This window comes from Pseudorca crassidens, chromosome 9, assembly GCF_039906515.1.
Source record: "Pseudorca crassidens isolate mPseCra1 chromosome 9, mPseCra1.hap1, whole genome shotgun sequence".
Classification (NCBI taxonomy): Eukaryota; Metazoa; Chordata; class Mammalia; order Artiodactyla; family Delphinidae; genus Pseudorca; species Pseudorca crassidens.
The window spans coordinates 84,928,816-84,948,977 of record NC_090304.1 but is presented as its reverse complement, the minus strand read 5'-3'; the positions used below and the strand labels follow the sequence as shown (position 1 = coordinate 84,948,977).

The following is a 20,162-nucleotide window of genomic DNA, read 5'->3' as shown; positions in this document are numbered from 1 at the left end:
TTTCCACAATGCTTAGCAATTCAGGGAATCCAATAGATATTTGCAATAAATTCTTCTAGATTTACTCTATTCGCTTAATATTTTTAAAGGACATGAAATATTTTTCTGAATACAGTGTTAAATAAACTAATTTGACTGTTGTTTTTAGAATCACACCCAGAAAATTTGATACTGTTCAAGCATCCAGGGGTCACAAAAGTGGAATTATCACTGGAGATGTTGAAGACTTAACTTTAAGCAAGAGGGGATTACGGACATCATTTACCTTTAGGAAAGTGAGGCAAACACCTTGTAATTGTAGTAAGTATATAACTTTGGTTCTCCTGTAAAATGGAGTAAATCTACTATGAAAATCTTTTAAAGTCCCATAAGAACTGAGAAGAGCTTTGTCTTAACTCCTCTAATGGCATTTCCTGTGTTCTGCCTTGTATTGTACTGACATATACTTTTCTTAACCACCCCCGTGGTTAGGTTTATAGTCCTTGAGGGCAGGGACTGCATCTTACTCATCTTTATTTTCCTCAAACATAGTGCTTGAGCATAGTTGGATTCTAAATGAATATTTTATTTATTATAGTCATGGTTAAGAATACTACAGTTTGGGGGCATTAAAATATCACTTGTAGGGGCTTCCCTGGTGGCGCAGTGGTTGAGAGTCTGCCTGCCAATGCAGGGGGCATGGGTTCGTGCCCCAGTCCGGGAAGATCCCACATGCTGCGGAGCGGCTGGGCCCATGAGCCATGGCCACTGAGCCTGCACGTCCAGAGCCTGTGTTCCACAACAGGAGAGGCCACAACAGTGAGAGGCCTGCGTACCGCAAAAAAAAAAAAAAAAAAAAAAAAGATCACTGCACGGTGGGGAAAAAAATAAATAAATAAAATATCACTTGTACAAGAATAAGTTTTTTTGGAAACAGCTTGTCACATTTCTCAATTACTTCTCATTAACTTAACAGGGAAGTTGGAAATGACAAACTGTTCTATAGTAAGTGGCTAACTTTAGGGGGATAAACAGTGTTTGTTTTAGTCAGTTTGGAAAGGAGTGCTCAAAAACTTGTCAAGGATGCTGTTCTGAATTGTCTGTATAAGTGCATCATGACCTGTATTTCTTGGACTCAAATAAAAACCCCTTGTGTTTTATAAATAATATTTTACAATAACAGTGATGTTATGAGCTTTTTACATCCTGGTGGTTTCAGTTATAGGTGGTATCTTAGCAGGAGCTTTTGGATTTAGTCATCTTAAAAACATTTTAAATTAAAAATCTTTATTATATGTATAAGATATTATTCTGTTAGGAAACTTGGACTCTTCATATTTGATAACTTCATGTTAGTGAAGCTTAAAATAGGTTTTAACAGGTTTTTGTTTCTTTTGCTAAAAATGTCACTGAGGACTTAAAAACAAAATTTTTTTATCAATTAAAAAATATTTATTTAGTATTTGATGAACATCTAACACTGCCAGTAGCTTTACAAGGTATAGAAAAATAAAGCATGGCTCTTGTTCTCAAGGAACCTGAAATTTAGTAGAAGAGACAAGTTAGTTTTCTTATGCAAATGTTTTTTTGTTATGGGCATTAATTTAAGGGTTGCTATAAGAAGCTCTGATTATATATTCAGTTTACAGATTTTTTAAAAGTTCAAGGCCATCTTTTGGATACTTTTGGTCAAAATTTGTGGATTTAAGTGATCCTCCTTTTACATAACTGAGATGTTCATAATTTCCAAGAGAATAAAATTTTTAGCAAGACCAGCTTAAGATAATTGTAATGTATATTGTAGTGTAATTGTAATTCTGATGTAACCAACATAATGTAACCCATCTGTTTCCACATGTATGTTTTAGAGCTCTCAAGCTTTCTGGGGCTACCGTTTTCTTAAATGTCTACATAAAGTGTTTAGAGCTTCACTTTACACATTAGTAGGGACTAGATAGTTCCACTCCCATTCAAAGTTTGGAATCTTCTAGTTATATTTAGGGAAAATTCCTGAAGCCATCAATTCTTTGCTGCCACATGCTTTCTAATTATTGCTAAGTCTTGTCTGTGGTTTCTCTGGGAACACTACTTCTTTCTTTATTCTCTAGTATACTACCCATAAAAAAATGTTGTGTGCCACAGACTGGCTGAAGACAAAGGGAAATTATAGCATAGCCAAGAAAAGGCAAGGACTCGAAATGAATATTAGACGTTATTGCAGAGAACAGGGAACACTTCAAAATTAATTTGAGACATTGTATCCTAAATTTCCTCTGTCATCTCCTCTACTTGCTGGTGTTCTCCTTAGGATTTGCTCATTCTATTGAAGGAGGCAACACAGTGTAGTCATTGAGAATGTGGATTCTGGAGTCTCCACTGCCTGGGTTCAAATCTTGACTCTATGACTTAACATCTTTGTCACTTTGGGATCATTATTTAATATTCCATGAGTCAGTTTCATCATCTGTAAAATGAATGTAATAATACCTATTCATAGTGTTACTGTGAGGATTGAGACAATATATGTAAACCGCTTCAAACAGTATTCATTAAATCTTGTGATTATTACCAAATCACACTTTGTTTCTAGGTCTGGTTCTTCTGAGAGTCCTAGGGTCCCCAGAACTCCTACCAAGACAAAAACCCTAAATCCTGTTAATTGCTAAATTTCTTCTGGTTACACCAGGCCCATCAAGATGCTTTCCTGAATAAGAGGACCCTTAATCCCAAGATAAAATAGGCATCTGCATTATAAGGCATGCAGAATTACAGTCATATTTTGTTTCAAATGGATTTACCCCTTCTTATATTAGACCCCTCACATACATAATTGGACTTGCTAGGTAAGAACTACTTTTTTTAACTGATAAATCAGAGCCTATTTAACCCTAGTCATCAAACGTGGATTGATTTGCTTTTTCTTTTGAGAAAACAATCATACCTTATGAATCATTTGGATAAAAATAATGGTTTAGCGACTTCCCTGGTGGTCCAGTGGTTAAGACTCTGTGCGTCCAATGCAGGGGGCGTGGGTTCAATCCCAGGTCAGGGAACTAAGCTCCCACATGCCACGTGGTGCAGCCAAAAAATAAATTAAAAAAACAAACAAATAAGTAAATGGTTTATATTGCTTTCTTTTATTCATTAGGTTACCCTTTGGTCTGTGACAGCCAGATGAAGGAGGCTTCCACATCATTTCCAGAGAGTGATAAAGAAGCCTCACAACTGGAGCAAGAATATGTCCATCAAGTTTACGAAGAAATTGCTAGACACTTTAGCAGCACGAGACATACCCCTTGGCCACACATCGTGGAGTTTTTGAAAGCTTTGCCAAGTGGTTCATTAGTTGCTGATGTTGGATGTGGAAATGGAAAATATCTTGGCATCAATAAGGAGTTATATATGGCAAGTAATTGTTGCTTCTGGCTTTCTTTTTGCTTTATTTGTAAGGGTTATTATCACCTTCATCATGATATAATGCTGTGTTTTTAGGTCACTGCAGAAAATTGTAACCAACAGGTTGAAAATTAATGAACACTCCCATTCTTTTTTATTCCTCTAGAAATTTATGGGCATGCCATTATTTGCAGTTTTTTTTTTTTTTTTTTTTGGTCCCTTCAGATTTTGCTTTCTAAGATTATTTTATCAGTAAAACTGTCTTATATTTATAAAACTCTTTACAGGTTATAAAGGATTTTTATAGAAACCATTTTCTTTCCTAGTTCCTTGTAAGTATGAGAAGTATAAAGCAGATATTTTCGTCCATCTTTTATAAATGAAGAAACTGAGGCTCACAGAGGTTATATTACTTCCTTGGTGTTATATTATTAGAGGATGTAACTGGAACTTGAACCCATGCCTTATGACTCCAAATCTAGTGTTCTTTTACTCATAATAGAAAAAAAAAAAGGTTAGTATTTATTGTTGTCTTACTGTTGAGAAAATTAAACCTCAAGTAGATTAAAATTTTGACCAAGGTTATAGTGCTAGACCTAGGACTTGAACCCACTTCTCTCTGATGCCAAAGTTTCTGTTTTCAGTTGTTATAATTTCCTTTTCTAATGGATCACTTTTTTCTCTGCTGTGCTAAGAAGTAGGAAGTTCTCCCTGCATTAGTGCATTGTTGTAAGTACTTGTGTCAACACTGCTCTGTGAGGACTGGAGCTTCCCTTTCTCAAGATTAGGGGAGGAAGGACTAGAGTAAGGGGAGTATATAAGGAGAATGAGAGCAGTCTACCTTCATGGGCTGTTGTAGTATGTCAGATTGCTTGTAATCTTTATTTTAACCTCATCCTAGATATTGTACACCTACATGAAGAAAGAACAGTAGTACTGCAATTGAGGAAATGTAGACTTTGTGCATTAAGAGGCAGATGAAAGAATCGCTTTTCATCAAGAGAAGACAAGTATTCATATATTGTCATCATGTTTACAATTAAATTTTAGTTTATAAAGAGTAAGGTCTAGTGAATTAAGTTTGTTCATGTTGAAGAGGAAATAGGTTTTAGATTTGTCACAACTCTAACCACAGCTTAAAGTATATCTTCTGATGTTTTAATCTTAAGGTACTATCCAAAAATGTTTCTCAGGAAGCTCTGCTTTTACACTTTCTTGATGATAACCTGTGGCTATGTCTAGTCAGGTATCAATTGTGACAGTGAAACTAGGTTGAAGTCAAACACACTGACTTAGTCATATGATAATATTATCCTGTTACAGTTAAGAAAAATGATTTCTTGATAAACTGAACCAAAAACCTGAAGCTGATTCAAGAAGGAATATATTCAGAAGAAATAGAAAATCATAAGTGTACTCACTCTCCATAATCTACATTCATTTTATCAGTGGCAGTCTGCATGTGTTCTTTCCTGTCTGCTCTTTCTGGAACCTACTGCCATTGTCTGACCTGTAGGGAAGGCTCAGTAGGTGTGGTTCAATGAATGAATGAAAACTACTTGTCTGGGTTGGAGTTATGGTTTTCATTATACAAGAAATGGAATTATGTATGGTAAAAGAAAAAACTACTTTTTTAAGCTGCTGAGGCTCCAACCTGGATGGAGCAATGATACTTGAGTGTATTTTGAACAGCCATCTTTGAGCATGAAAATATGTGCATTTCTTGACATTCATGAGAGGATGTGACCTGAGACATTCATTCTGGGTATTCAAATGTATATCTAAGATAGTCTCAGAATTTAAAAAATTATTAGTGTCACTATTTTATATAATTTCCTTTACAGAGTATATTTTAAAAATACTAGCTGGGGCTCTCATGGAAATAGTTTTATAAACAACTATTCATTTCTCTTAGAAGTAAATGTGGTGAATCTGTTCTTATCTGATCTGAGTTATGCATGAGCTTGTTCTTCTGCTCTTTAATTCAAACTTTCTATATTCTAGCTAAGAAACATTTCTTATTTAGACTCCATAATTCCTAGCATCAGCATTAGCTGTTGGCTTTATTTTCAGAGTTAAATTTTATAAGAAAGATTTTATACCTTCAAGAAACTTATTGCCTTTATAACTGTACCAATAATAGATGAGATGTGCATACCCAGAGCTTGGTCTAGCTTATTCACTACATGATGTTCTGTGCATTGATTTTAGAGTACCTTCAGTCTGAATGTGTTTCTTAGATAAATACTTAACTTAAAAACAAGACCTGTATATATGCTGTCTATAAGAGACCCACTTCAGACCTAGGGACACATAAAGACTGAAAGTGAGGGGATGGCACAAGATATTCCATGCAAACGTAAATCAAAAGAAAGCTGGAGTAGCAATTCTCATATCAGACAAAAAGACTTTAAAATAAAGACTATTACAAGAGACAAAGAAGGACACTACATAATGATTAAGGGATCGATCCAAGAAGATACAAAAATTGTAAATATGCTCCCAACATAGGAGCACCTCACTACATGACAAATGCTAATAGCCATAAAAGGGGAAATCGACAGTAACACAATCATAGTAGGGGACTTTAACACCCCACTTTCACCAATGGACAGATCATCCAAAATGAAAATAAATAAGGAAACGAGCTTTAAATGATACATTAAACAAGATGGACTTAATTGATATTTATAGGACATTCCATCCAAAAACAACAGAATACACTTTCTTCTCAAGCGCTCATGAAACATTCAACAGGATAGATCATATCTTGGGTCACAAATCAAGCCTTGGTAAATTTAAGAAAATTGAAATCATATCAAGTATCCTTTCCCACCACAATTCTATGAGACTAGATTAGGAAAAAATCTGTAGAAAATACAAACACATGGAGGCTAAACAGTACACTACTAAATAACCAAGAGATCAGTGAAGAAATCAAAGAGGAAATCAAAAAAGAAACAAGTGACAGTGAAAACACGACAACCCAAAACCTATGGGATGCAGCAAAAGCAGTTCTAAGAGGGAAGTTTATAGCAATACAATCCTACCTCAGGAAACAAGAAACATCTCAAATAAATAATCTAACCTTACACCTAAAACAATTAGAGAGAGAAGAAAAAAAAACCCAAAGTTTGCAGAAAGAAAGAAATCATAAAGAACAGATTAGAAATAAATGAAAAAGAAATGAAGGAAACAATAGCAAAGATTAATAAAATTAAAAACTGGTTCTTTGAGAAGATAAACAAAATTGATAAACCATTAGACAGACTCATCAAGAAAAAAAGGGAAAAGACTCAAATCAACAGAATTAGAAATGAAAAAGGAGAAGTAACACCTGACACTGCAGAAATAAAAAGGATCATGAGAGATTACTTGCAAGCAACTGTATGCCAATAAAATGGACAACCTGAAAGAAATGGACAAAGTCTTAGAAAAGCACAACCTTCTGAGACTGAACCAGGAAGGAATAGAAAATACAAATAGACCAATCACAAGCACTGAAATTGAGACTGTGATTAAAAATCTTCCAACAAACAAAAGTCGAGGACCAGAAGGCTTCACAGACGAATTCTATCAAACATTTAGAGAAGAGCTAACACCTATTCTTCTCAAACCTTCCAAAATATAGCAGAGGGAGGAACACTCCCAAACTCATTCTGAGAGGCCACCATCAACCTGATAACAAAAGCAGACAAAGATGTCACAAAGAAAGAAAACTACAGGCCAATATCACTGATGAAAATAGATGCAAAATTCCTCAACAAAATACTAGCAAACAGAATCTAACAGCACATTAAAAGGATCATACACCATAGTCAAGTGGGGTTTATCCCAGGAATGCCAGGATACTTCAGTAAATACAAATCAATCAATGTGATAAACCATATTAACAAATTGAAGGAGAAAAACCATATAATCGTCTCAATAGGTAAAGAAAAAGCTTTCGACAAAATTCAACACCCATTTATGATAAATCCTTTATCAGTTGCTTCGTTTGCAAATATTTTCTCCCATTCTGAGGGTTATCTTTTCGTCTTGTTTATGTTTTCCTTTGCTGTGCAAAAGCTTTTAAGTTTCATTAGGTCCCATTGGTTTCTTTTTGTTTTTATTTCCATTTCTCTAGGAGATGTGTCAAAAACGATCTTGCTGTGATTTATGTCAAAGTGTGTTCTTCCTATCTTTTCTTCTAAGAGTTTTATCTTACATTTAGGTCCTTAATCCATTTTGAGTTTATTTTTGTGTATGCTGTTAGAAAGAGTTCTAATTGCATTCTTTTATATGTAGCTGTCCAGTTTTCCCAGCACCACTTGTTGAAGTGGCTGTCTTTTCTCCATTGTATATTCTTGCCTCCTTTATCAAAGTTAAGGTGACCATATGTAAATGGGTTTATCTCTGGGCTTTCTATCCTGTTCCATTGATCTGTATTTCTGTTTTTGTGCCATTACCATACTGTCTTGATTATTGTAGCTTTGTAGTATAGTCTGAAGTCAGGGAGCCTGATTCCTCCAGTTCCGTTTTTCTTTCTCAAGATTGCTTTGGCTATTGGGGTCTTTTGTGTTTCCATACAAATTTTGAAATTTTTTTTTTTTTTTTTGCGGTACGTGGGCCTCTCACTATTGTGGCCTCTCCCGTTGTGAAGCACAGGCTCCGGATGCGCAGGCTTAGTTGCCATGGCTCATGGGCCCAGCCGCTCCGCGGCATGTGGGATCTTCCCAGACCAGGGCGTGAACCCGTGTCGCCTGCATCAGTAGGTGGACTCTCAACCACTGCACCACCAGGGAAGCCCTAAATTTTGAAATTTTTTGTTCTAATTCTGTGAAAAATGCCATTGGTAGTTTGATAGGGATTGCATTGAATCTGTATATTGTTTTGGGTAGTATAGTCATTTTCACAGTGTTGATTCTTCCCATACAAGAATATGGTATATCTCTCTGTATCATCTTTAATTTATTTCACCAGTGTCTTACAGTTTTCTGCATACTGGTCTTTGTCTCCTTAGGTAGGTTTATTCCTAGGTATTTTATTCTTTTTGTTGCAATGGTAAATGGGAGTGTTCCCTTAATTTCTCTTTCAGATTTTTCATCATTAGTGTATAGGAATGCAAGAGATCTCTGCATTAATTTTGTATCCTGCTGCTTTACCAAATTCATTGATTAGCTCTATTAGTTTTCTGGTAGCATCTTTAGGATTCTCTATGTATAGTATCATGTCATCTGCAAACAGTGACAGCTTTACTTTTTCTTTTCTGATTTGGATTCCTTTTATTTCTTTTTCTTCTCTGATTGCTGTGGCTAAAACTTCCAAAACTATGTTAAATAATAGTGTTGAGAGTGGATAACCTTTCCTTGTTGTTGATCTTAGAGGAAATGGTTTCAGTCTTTCACCATTGAGAATGATGTTGGCTGTGGGTTTGTCATATATGGCCTCTGTTATGTTGAGGTAAGTTCCCTCTATGCCTACTTTCTTGAGAGTTTTTATCATAAATGGGTGTTGAGTTTTGTTGAAAGCTTTCTCTGCATCTATTGAGATTATCATATGGTTTTTATTCTTCAGTTTGTTGGTACGGTGTATCACACTGATTGATTTGCGGATATTGAAAAATCCTTGCATTCCTGGGATAAATCCCACTTGAACATGGTATATGATCCTTTTACTGTGTTGTTGAATTTTGATTGCTAGTATTTTGTTGAGGATTTCTGCGCTTATGTTCAGCAGTGATATTGGCCTCTAAGTTTCTTTTTTTTGCGGTATCTTTGTGTGGTTTGGTATCAGGGTGATTGTGACCTCATAGAATGAGGTTGGGTATGTTCCTTCCTCTGCAATGTTTGGAAATAGTTTCAGAAGCATAGATGTTAACTCTTCTCTAAATGTTTGATAGAATTCGCCTGTGAAGCCATCTGGTCCTGGACTTTTGTTTTTGGGGAGCTTTTAATCATAGTTTCAATTTCATTACTTGTCATTGGTCTGTTCATATTTTCTATTTCTTCCTGATTCAGTCTTGGGAGATTGTACCTTTTAAAGAATTCGTTCATTTCTTCTAAGTCGTCCATTTTATTGGCATATAGTTGCTTATAGTAGTCTCTTATGGTCCTTTGTATTTCTGTGGTGTCAGTTGTAACTTCTTTTTCATTTCTAATTTTATTGATTTGAGTCCTCTCCTTTTTTTCTTGATGAGTCTGGATAAAGGTTTATCAATTTTGTTTATATTTTCAAGAACCTTTCCTTCCTCTTTTGTTCTGTTTTGTGATTTGATGACTGTCTTTAGTGTTGTGTTTGGATTGCTTTTTCTTTTGTGTGTGTGTATGTATTGTAGCCTTTTGGCTTGTGGTTACTTTGAGATTTTGATATAGCAGTCTATATGTATATATACAAGATTATTTTAAGTTGGTGGTCTCTTAATTTCCAATGCATTTCCAATATCCTGCATTTGTACTCTCCTCACAGTTGCTGGTTTTCGATATCATATTTGCGTGTGGATGATTTCCTACCTTTATTGTATGTTTGCCTTTACCAGTGAGCTTTCCCATTTGTAATTTTGTTTTTAATTGTGGCCTTTTCTTTTCTGCCTAGAGATGTTCCTTTAGCATTTGTTGTAAAACTGGTCTGGTGGTGCAGAATTTTCTTAGCTTTTGCTTGTCTGTAAAGCTTTTGATTTCTCTGTCAAGTCTGAATGGGGGCCTTGATGGGTAGAATATTCTTGTTTGTAGGTTTTTCCCTTTCATCACTTTAAATATATTGTGCCACTCCTTTCTGGCTTGCAGAGTTTCTGCTGAAAAATCATCTGTAACTTTATGTGGATTCCCTTGTATGTTATTTTTTGCTTTTCCATTGTTGCTTTTAATATTTTCTCTTTGTTTTGAATTTTCGTCAAGTAGATTAATGTGTGTCTCAGCATTTTCCTCCTTGGGTTTATCCTGTATGGGACTCTCTGCACTTCCTGTACTTGGGTGATGTTTTCCTTTCCCGTGTCAGGGAAGTTTTCAGCTATTATCTCTTCCATAATTTTGTCAGGTCCTTTCTCTCTCTCTTCTCCTTCTGGAACCCCTATAATGCAAATGTTGATACATTTAATGTTGTCCCAGAGGTCTCTTACATTGTCCTCATTTATTTTCATTCTTTTTTCTTTATTCTGTTCCATGGCAGTGATTCCACCATTCTGTCTTTCCAGTCACTTATCTGTTCTTCTGCCTCATTTATTCTGCTATCGATTCCTTCTAGTGTATTTTTCATTTTACTTATCGTATTGTTCACCTCTGTTTGTTCTTTATATCTTTGTTGAATATTTCTAGTATCTTCTCAGTCTGTGCCTCCATTCTTTTCCCCAGATTTTGGATCATCTTTACTATCATTACTCTGAATTCTTTTCCAGGTAGATTGCCTGTCTCCACTTTACTTAGTTATTCTTCTAGGGTTTTATCTTGTTCCTTTGTGTTGAACATATTTCTCTGTCATCTCACTTTGTCTAACTTTCTGTGTTTGCAGTTTCTGTTCTACAGGCTGCAGGATTGTAGATTGCAGGCTGCAGGCTGCAGGTTGCAGTATTATAGGTGGGTGAGGCTAGTCTAGAGGGTTGTGCAGGCTTCCTGGTCAGCAGGACTGGTGCCTGCCCACTGGTGGGTGGAGCTGGGCCTTGTCCCTCTGGTGGGCAGGGCCATGTCAAGGATGTGTTTAGAGGTGGCTGTGGGCTCAGGAAGAGTTTTGGCAGGCTGTCTGCTGATGGGCGGGGCTGTGTCCCCTCCCTGTTGGTTGTTTGGCCTGAGGCATCCCAGCACTGGAGCCTACAGGCTGTTGGGTGGTGCCAGGTCTTGGTATCAAAATGGCGGCCTCCAGGAGATCTCACACCAATGAGTACTCCCTGTTACCTCTACCTCTGCCACCACTGTTTTTATTCCCACAGTGAACCACAGCCGCCACCCCACCCCACCCCTCCAGGATACATTCCAAGACCAGCAGGTAGTTCTGGCCAAGCTCCTATGAAGTCTCTGAGTCCCTGGGTCTCGGTGTGCGTGAAACTTTGTGTGCACCCTCCGAGAGTGGAGTTTCTGTTTCCCCCAGTCCTGTGGAGTTCCTGCAGTCAAACCCTGCTGGCCTTCAAAGCCAAATGCTCTGGGGGTTCCTCCTTCCAACACCAGGCCCTTAGACTGGGGAGCCTGACATGGGGCTCAGAACTCTCACTCCCGTGGGAGAAACTTTGTGATGAATTTTCCAGTTTGTGGGTCACCCACCCGCAGGAATGGGGTTTGATTGTGCTGCAAATGTGCCCCTCCTACTGTCTCGTTGTGGCTTCTTCTTTGTCCTTGGATGTAGAATATCTTTTTTGTTGATTTTTGTTCAGCAGTTAGTTGCAATTTTGATGTTTTCTTGAGAGGACTTTAGTGTTTTTGTGAGAGGAGGTGAGCTCAAGTCCTTCTACTCCACCATCTTGTTTCCACCACTGTCAAGAGTTAAGTACATTTATATAAAGAATCTGCTTTAACATATGGTGGGTATTCATTAAAGGCAATTTCATTAGCCTGTTTACCTTTTTCCATATTTTGGATTATTTTCTTAGGATAAATTTTTTGAAGAATGATTATTGGATGAAAAATTGTGAACATTTTTATCTTTCTTAAAAAATGGTTTGTCAGGGCTTCCCTGGTGGCACAGCGGGTGAGAGTCCGCCTGCTGATGCAGGGGACACGGGTTCGTGCCCTGGTCCGGGAAGATCCCACATGCCGCGGAGCGACTAGGCCCGTGAGCCATGGCTGCTGAGCCTACGCTTCTGGAGCCTGTGCTCCGCAACGGGAGAGGCCACAACAGTGAGAGGCCTGCGTACTGCAAAAAAAAAAAAAATGGTTTGCCAAATGGCTTTTTAAAATTGGCCTAGCCAATTTGTACTGTCAACAACACTTTATGACAGGAAGTTGTATCACAGTGCTATCACTGTGGTATACTTTGGTTTTAAAATATTTTTGATACTTTAATAGGAGAAAAGTTAAACCTCGTTTAGTTTGATTACTAAGTTGGATACTTTTTCATTTTTACCAGTACTTCCAGAATTTCATATTTAATATTATGTTGAAGACTTTAAAAATTATATAGAAGTATAAAGTATACATTTTAAGCCCAACCAATATGTGTTTTTATTGTCATTCATCTCCGTCCCACATACAGAAATATGTAGCTTTACATGAGTCCCTTACCATTAATGAGTATTTATACATAAGCTATTTTCTGTCCTGTTTTTGACATTATGTAGCATTATTAGGGAGAATTTCAAATATCTGGTACTATCCTTGGTATAAAAAACTTAAGGGAATTTAAAAATAGAAAGGGAAGAGAAGAAAATACTGTTGATTTGACTATAGTATTTGGAAGACTCAGGCAAAATAAGTGAAAGGTGAAAGTACTGAGCCAGGTATGAGTCAGGACTACATTAGACCTGGTACTTTATGACTAAAATTGCCCCTGATTTCATTTGTTGGTGAAAAGGAGTGCTCTGTACAAATAATTGTAAGAGTCTGGCAGGAAGAAGAAGGAAATTTTCTCTAGTTTTTGTTCGGTTGCTCTTCTCCTTGTTCTGTTTTATCTGTGATCCTCAGATAATAACTCTCCTCCTCTGAGTAACTGTCAAGCTCTATCTCTGGGGATAGGCACATTGGATTTCTTCTTGTTGACTTTTAGCAAGGTAATAGTTGGGCATACTTGAAACTTCTGTTTCCATGAACTGAATTTTATTGTAATAAAACCTGGCAAAGACCAAAATATAATATACATATTGTTTGAGTGGTACTGTCATCTTGATATTGTGACTATTGGCATAAGATATGGAAGAAAATAAATAAGAGTAATAGCCAGTTATGTATCTTATACAGGTAAAGGGAGCAATTAAGTGGGAATTGTGCCACTGTTGTTATTAATGGGCCCTTAGTACTTTTCCATCTTAAAATTATACCAAAATGATATTGCTATACTTTACCTCTAGCTTGGTACCTTTTATTATACCTCAGATATTAATGCAGCTGTGGGCTGGAATACCGAAGCTATTTAATATTTATTAGAAACTGAGCAAATTCATATTAGGTATGATTGGCATGGCAGTGTGACTTAATAAGAATTGTTTTGACATGAAGATTCATATCTTTATTCTCAGATGGACTGAGGGAACCCTGATCCCTTAGCAATGATCAATGCTTACTTATAGCAAAAATTCAAATGAACCTGAGGTGGCTACTTCTGTTAGATGAAATCTACTTATACATATCTTTTCTCTCTTGTAGAGATTGGGTTAAGAAGAAATATCTGGAGATAATTATTAGTGATTTAACATTCTTTAAGCTCCTCCTATTCCTCCCTCAATTTATATGTGCACATTGCACGTGCTTGTGTGTGCTCTCTCTTTGTCTCTGTCTTTGTTCCTGTCTCTCTCTATATATGGTATTTTTAGAACTAAACAGCAAAACTATGTACAAAAACAACAACAAAACTAGAGAGCATATAGGCAGTCCTAGCCCACAAATACTTGCCACAGAACCAGACATATGCATAAGGCATGTTAGGCCTCAGCTGCTTGGGGAGATGAAAGGATGCTGCCAGCTGCCTTCAGTGTTGTCATTCCCATAGAATGGTTTGGTTATGCCAAAAGGTTTAATTCAATAGCATTTTACAAATTTTGAATTCAGGTATTTAGCAGAACAAGACTCAATGGCTTTAAAAAATGAAATAAATTATTTAACTTTATTTGGGAAGATTTTATTTTATGATGGTGCAAGTAATACATAGAGAAAAGTATAAAGGAGAAGGAAAAAAAATAAGCCATCCTCCTGATATCTGGGTCATTACTGAATAGTTTATATACTAATAAGAGATACCTTAGAACCTCTTTATTTGTAGCTTCCCCCAAAAGACTAAATGTCTATGTTTATGCGATAATTTCCATTTTAAAATGTGTGATATTGGACTTCCCTGGTGGTCCAGTGGTTAAGACTCTGCACTTCCACTGCAGGGGGTGTGGGTTTGATCCCTGGTCAGGGAACTAAGATCCCACATGCCGTGTGGCGCAGAATATAAGATACGATAAGATATAAAATAAAATAAAGTGTGATATTACAAAAAGATCAAGATTCTGGGTCGTGATTAATTAGATGCCAATTAGGACCTCCCATTTCCACCAATGTTATTTTTAATTCTAGTTATTTTGTTTCCATTCACTAATTTGAATTGTTTGATACCTGTTAAGGTAATAAATGCTGCCCTGTAAATTATATAAGCTGACTTTGTACTGGTTGTAAGAACCTATAATATCATGGTCTTAGACCCTTTCACAATGAATATGAAATCTGTCTAATAACTTTATGACATTTAAACAAGTTGTTCTGAAATTCTTTCTTTATCTGTTATAGATTGGCTGTGATCGTAGCCAAAACCTTGTGGACATTTGTAGAGAGAAGCATTATCAGGCCTTTGTCTGTGATGCTTTGGCAGTACCAGTCCGCAGTGGGTCTTGTGATGCTTGCATCTCCATTGCTGTTATTCACCATTTTGCTACAGCAGTAAGTATTGTCTTTCTTGCTCCAAGAACTTGTAACTAAGTGGCAGGAAATGTTCATGGATTTTACTGATTTGGACCCCATTTTAGCTTTTCCTTTCTTTCCATTCTCTTTTCTTGTCAGTTTACTGCAGTTTTTAAAGAAAGCCTGTGGAATGGAGATGAGTTACATGGGAGCTGTGATTACTTAAACAGAGGTCTGATGAGACTATGCATTTATTGCTGCACATCTCTGCCTTTTTCCTACCTGAGTCTTACTCATCTTTAAATGTCTTCCTCAAACCCACAGAGTCGCAGAATTTAGCTGTAAGAGACTTTAAGAGATCATCAGCTCTAAGCCTCTTGAGTATTCTCTCTGTCTCCTCAGCCTCTGAGCTTCTTCTTTATTTCCGTTTCCCATCTTGCTTTCTCGGCTCTCACTCTCATTCCTGACATCTGAGTCTCATGTTCTTCCCATTCTATTTTTCTTCTTTTCCTGTTCTTTTCTTCAAAACTCAGGTATTTATATGGTAGTAGTATGCTGATGCTTTTAATTAGTCACTCTGCTTCTAATTTTAAAATAAGTGAATTTAATATTTTATATTTTTCTTATAGGAAAAAAAATCTTATTATTCCTAGGTGTTACTCGTTTCCCCCAATCTAAGCAATAACATTATAGATCCCTTTGTGCTGGAATTCCTGGCAGTTTCAATATATCTTATGATCTCAACTGAATTTCAAACAAAGCAGAAAAGCCTCTATGCCTCTGTATTATTATCAGAAAGAAAAAAAAAGTTTTCCCCTTTTATCAACACTTTTTTTCCTCTCAATTGCAGAGCAAAATTCTCCTTTTTTCCCCCTTTTTTTTAACTATAAGATTTGTTTCATGTTTGATTTTCTGTACTGTCCATCTTAATTGAAAATAGTCCTATAGTCAGTTATATTTTCCTGTTTCCTCTCTGTATCTCTTTCTCATTGATAAATGGCAATATGGTTTTTTGTTGTTTTTTTGTTTTAACTAGGAGCGTAGAGTGGCAGCTCTCCAAGAACTTGTTCGACTCCTAAGACCTGGTGGGAAGGCACTCATCTATGTTTGGGCAATGGAACAAGAATATAATAATAATAAGTCCAAGTATCTTAGAGAAAACAGAATTAGCCAAGAAAAGAAAGAGGAAATCAGCAATGATACATCAGTGCAAGAGTTGCTTGTGAAGCAGATGCCTGATGTGGGCAATCACGATTCAGCACCTTCTGTTCCCTCCATTAATGACTTTCAGGATAGAGGATATAATTCAAGGAAAGTTACTAATTCCAAGTTGCCTATTCACACTAATAGGACTTCTTTTCATTCTCAAGACTTACTGGTTCCCTGGCACCTTAAGGAAAATCCTGGTAAGGGCAAGTCTATTGAGCCATTTGGACCATTAGGATCCCATGACCCAGGTCCTGTGTTTCATCGTTACTACCATGTGTTCTGTGAGGGAGAAATGGAAACTGCCTGCCAGACTTTGAGTAATATCAGCATACTGCAAAGCTACTATGATCAGGGGAACTGGTGTGTGATTCTTCAAAAGGTCTGATCATCTCTATGAACATATATACAGTGAATAAATGTTCAGCTTTTTTTAAAAAAAAGGGAGATTAAATTACCTGTATTATTAGTTAAAGAGAAACCGTGAGGAAAAGTATCAAAGGAGAGTGCCTGAGAGAAATTGTAAGTAGAGATTAGTTAGGAAATATTCGATCTTCTACTATTGCTGACATCATTTAATCCATAAATGTAGGCTTCTCCTATAGGGAGTAACAGGGATGGTTTTTAAAAGTGATTGAAGTAGTTTGTGAAATATTTGGGATCCTAGGGTAAGAGCACAGCATTTTAAAGATAAACTTTTGTTATAAAGTGTTACTAAATGAACTAAATCGTATAGAATCTTAGTGAAGTAATCACATAACATTTTATCAATAATAAAGAAAATATTCCTGTTCAGTAGAAAATTGTCTGAAGTTTTATCTGTGATTGTTAGCTCTGTAAAATCATAGATGATAACCACTCTGTCACTACACCTTACTAGCACAGGGCTTGACACATAGTAGGTACTCAGTAAAATTTTAGTCAATTGGATAGTACCCATATGTTAATATAGGAACTTTCATCCAGTAAATACTTATTGAACCTCTACTCTGTACCAGTTACTATTTTAAGTTCTGGAAGGGGAACAGTGAACAAGAAAAAAACAAAGTCCATGCCCTCATGGAGCTTACATTCTAGAAGGAAAGACAGAGAATAAGCAAACAGATACAGGTGATAAATGCTATGGAAAAAAATTAAAACAGGGGGTTTCACGTGAGAACAAAAGGTTATTTTTAAAGGGCTGAAATAACTACTAATCCTGACTATAGTTATTACCAAGAGTTAATTGGTATTCCTAATGCATTGGTCTGGATGCTAAAGGCAACCCAAATATGCTCTTTTTTTTTTTTTTTTTTGGCTGAGTGGCATGTAGGATCTTAGTTCCCCGACCAGGGATCAAATCCTCGCCCCCTTAACCACTGGACTGCCAAGGAAGTCCCAGCAAATATGCTCTTTTTTCTTTAAATTGTTTTTTATAAATTTATTTATTCATTTATTTAATTTTTGGCTGCATTGGGTCTTCGCTGCTGCATGCCGGTTTTCTCTAGTTGCTGAGAGCAGGGGCTACTCTTTATTGCAGTACACGGGTTTCTCATTGCGGTGGCTTCTCTTGTTGTGGAGCACGGGCTCTAGGTGCACAGGCTTCAGTAGTTGTGGCTCGCGGGCTCTAGAGCGCAGGCTCAGTAGTTGTGGTGAAAGGGCTTAGTTGCTCTGCAGCATGTGGGATCTTCCCGGACCAGGTCTCGAACCCATGTCCCCTGCATTGGCAGACGGATTCTTAACCACTGCACCACAAGGGAAGCCCCACAAATATGATCTTTTAACTCCTTTATTTAAATAGCAAAACTTAAGAATTGTCAGTTAGACCTAATTATTCTCTGTTAGCCAAAGCTATGGTGTCATTATTGGGTATTTCTAGTTCTTTCATAGTTTGTTCCAGTCCAGTGCAATCAGGGATTATGTTTTACCTACATATATGCCATAGTTACCCAGTTAACATACCTTATGTCAAGCTTCCAGGAGGCACAGAGGTCAAATTATCATGCAGAAGGGAAAACATTTTGGTTTATTCTTTTTTTTTTAACATCTTTATTGGGGTATAATTGCTTTACAATGGTGTGTTAGTTTCTGCTTTATAACAAAGTGAATCAGTTATACATATGTTCCCATATCTCCTGCGTCTCCCTCCCTATCCCACCCCTCTAGGTGGTCACAAAGCACCGAGCTGATCTCCCTGTGCTATGCAGCTGCTTCCCACTAGCTATCTATTTTACATTTGGTAGCATATATATGTCCATGCCACTCTCTCACTTTATCCCAGCTTACCCTTCCCCCTCCCCATATCCTCAAGTCCATTCTCTAGTAGGTCTGTGTCTTTATTCCCGTCTTACCCCTAGGTTCTTCATGACCTTTTTTTTTTTTTTTCTTAGATTCCATGTATATGTGTTAGCATACAGTATTTTTCTCTCTCTTTTTTTTTTTTTTTTTTTTGTGGTACGCGGGCCTCTCACTGTTGTGGCCTCTCCCGTTGCGGAGCACAGGCTCCGGACACGCAGGCTCAGCAGCCATGGCTCACGGGCCTAGCCGCTCCACGGCATGTGGGATCTTCCCAGACCAGGGCACAAACCCGTGTCCCCTGCATCAGCAGGCGGACTCATCCACTGCACCACCAGGGAAGCCCTCTTTCTGACTTACTTCACTCTGTATGACAGACTCTAGGTCCATCCACCTCACTACAAATAACTCAATTTCGTTTCTTTTTATGGCTGAGAAATATTCCATTGTATATATGTGCCACATCTTCTTTATCCATTCATCTGTTGATGGACACTTAGGTTGCTTCCATGTCCTGGCTATTGTAAATAGAGCTGCAATGAACATTTTGGTACATGACTCTTTTTGAATTATGGTTTATTCTTAATACTGTACTCTCAGCATGCATTGCTTTGTAGTAGTAATGCTTTAGACTACCTAAAGAAAAAACTCTTTCTGTGAACGATGGCTGTGCAGGCAATTATATATCTTGTTACTATATGTTAGTGATGCTAATCTTCAGCATTAAGCTTTCAAAACAGTAGTCATCAAAAATCAGTCTTAGATGAGACACTGATTATTTTGTTGTGGAATTTCTGAATAAGATTATAATTGTTCACTATAGATGAATTTGTAAGGTTCATGATATGGGAAGAAAGAATTGCAGGGTGAAAAATAGTTTTATTTCTGATATACATTCTAGGACTTTACATCACAATTTGAAGTTTAACACATACTAATAAATTTTAACATCTAGATGGAATAGGTGATTTTCTTATTTTATGTTTAAAGAGTAAGGTAATTTATTTTCAACATTTGTATTTATATAAGAAAACTCTTTAAAATTAAGGTGAAAATTTAGATATAGCTTTTTAAATGATGGAGAGTATAGATAGTTTTTCAAAATTCTATTAGAAAAAAATTAAGACCCCTGCTGGGGACCGCAGACAGTCACAGAAGCCATGGTCAGATTTCCACCAGCCTGGCCAGTGATTGACATTTATACATCTCCACACTAGAAAGGGTAGGTTGGCAGGTATCTCAAACATTTCACTAGCTACTCCAAATCCTGTGTACAAGTTCCATACACTGAAAAAACAATCCATATAAAACTTTGTTCATCTAGATTATAAGAAACGAATATATTTTCTATCTGGGAAGCTAGCATTTTCTTACAGTATTAAAAGCCTTCACTCTTACCTTTAGAACTCGAACCTTGACACAGCTTTAAAGTACCTTGAGAAAGAGCAGTTGTACGGATCTCTGAAAAACTATATTATTATACATACACCACACTTCAAATATATCTTATACTCAATGAAAGAACAAAGTGCATAGTACTTATTTCTTACATTAGGAAACAATTGGCTGCATTCTCCTTCTATGAAAATCATGTTTACCTATGCCCAGTGAAAGGATTCTGCTTTCAATTGGAGAGAGCACAGTAAGTGGAGATCAACATCCTTTAAGAATAATAAGTGCTGGATACACATAGGCAAACCACAAGGTATAAAATTGTTAGAAAAACTTTGTGCTTGGTAGCTTGGTAACAAGATCTTCTGGTTACTCTAAGGAACTCTTCATTGTCAGGTGGTTGAAGAAGCCTTGATCCCA

General features: G+C 36.8%; 1 protein-coding gene across 8 annotated transcripts in view; it reads left to right on the top strand.

Annotated features, from left to right (window-relative positions):
• The window catches only part of ALKBH8 (alkB homolog 8, tRNA methyltransferase), a 70,997-nt gene extending 54,118 nt beyond the window's left edge, over positions 1–16,879 (top strand). For 6 of the 8 annotated variants that reach the window (XM_067750910.1, XM_067750905.1, XM_067750911.1 and 3 more), the window contains 4 exons: positions 149–300; positions 3,128–3,384; positions 14,760–14,909; positions 15,907–16,879. In XM_067750910.1, coding sequence (XP_067607011.1) covers positions 149–300; positions 3,128–3,384; positions 14,760–14,909; positions 15,907–16,464 — 1,117 coding nt within the window. In that variant the 3' untranslated portion in view covers positions 16,465–16,879. Of the gene's footprint in view, positions 1–148; positions 301–3,127; positions 3,389–14,759; positions 14,910–15,029; positions 15,103–15,906 lie in introns of those variants that run through there. The other 2 variants (XM_067750912.1, XM_067750913.1) reach the window with 2 other exon arrangements.
• Positions 16,880–20,162: the final 3,283 nt, after the last annotated feature.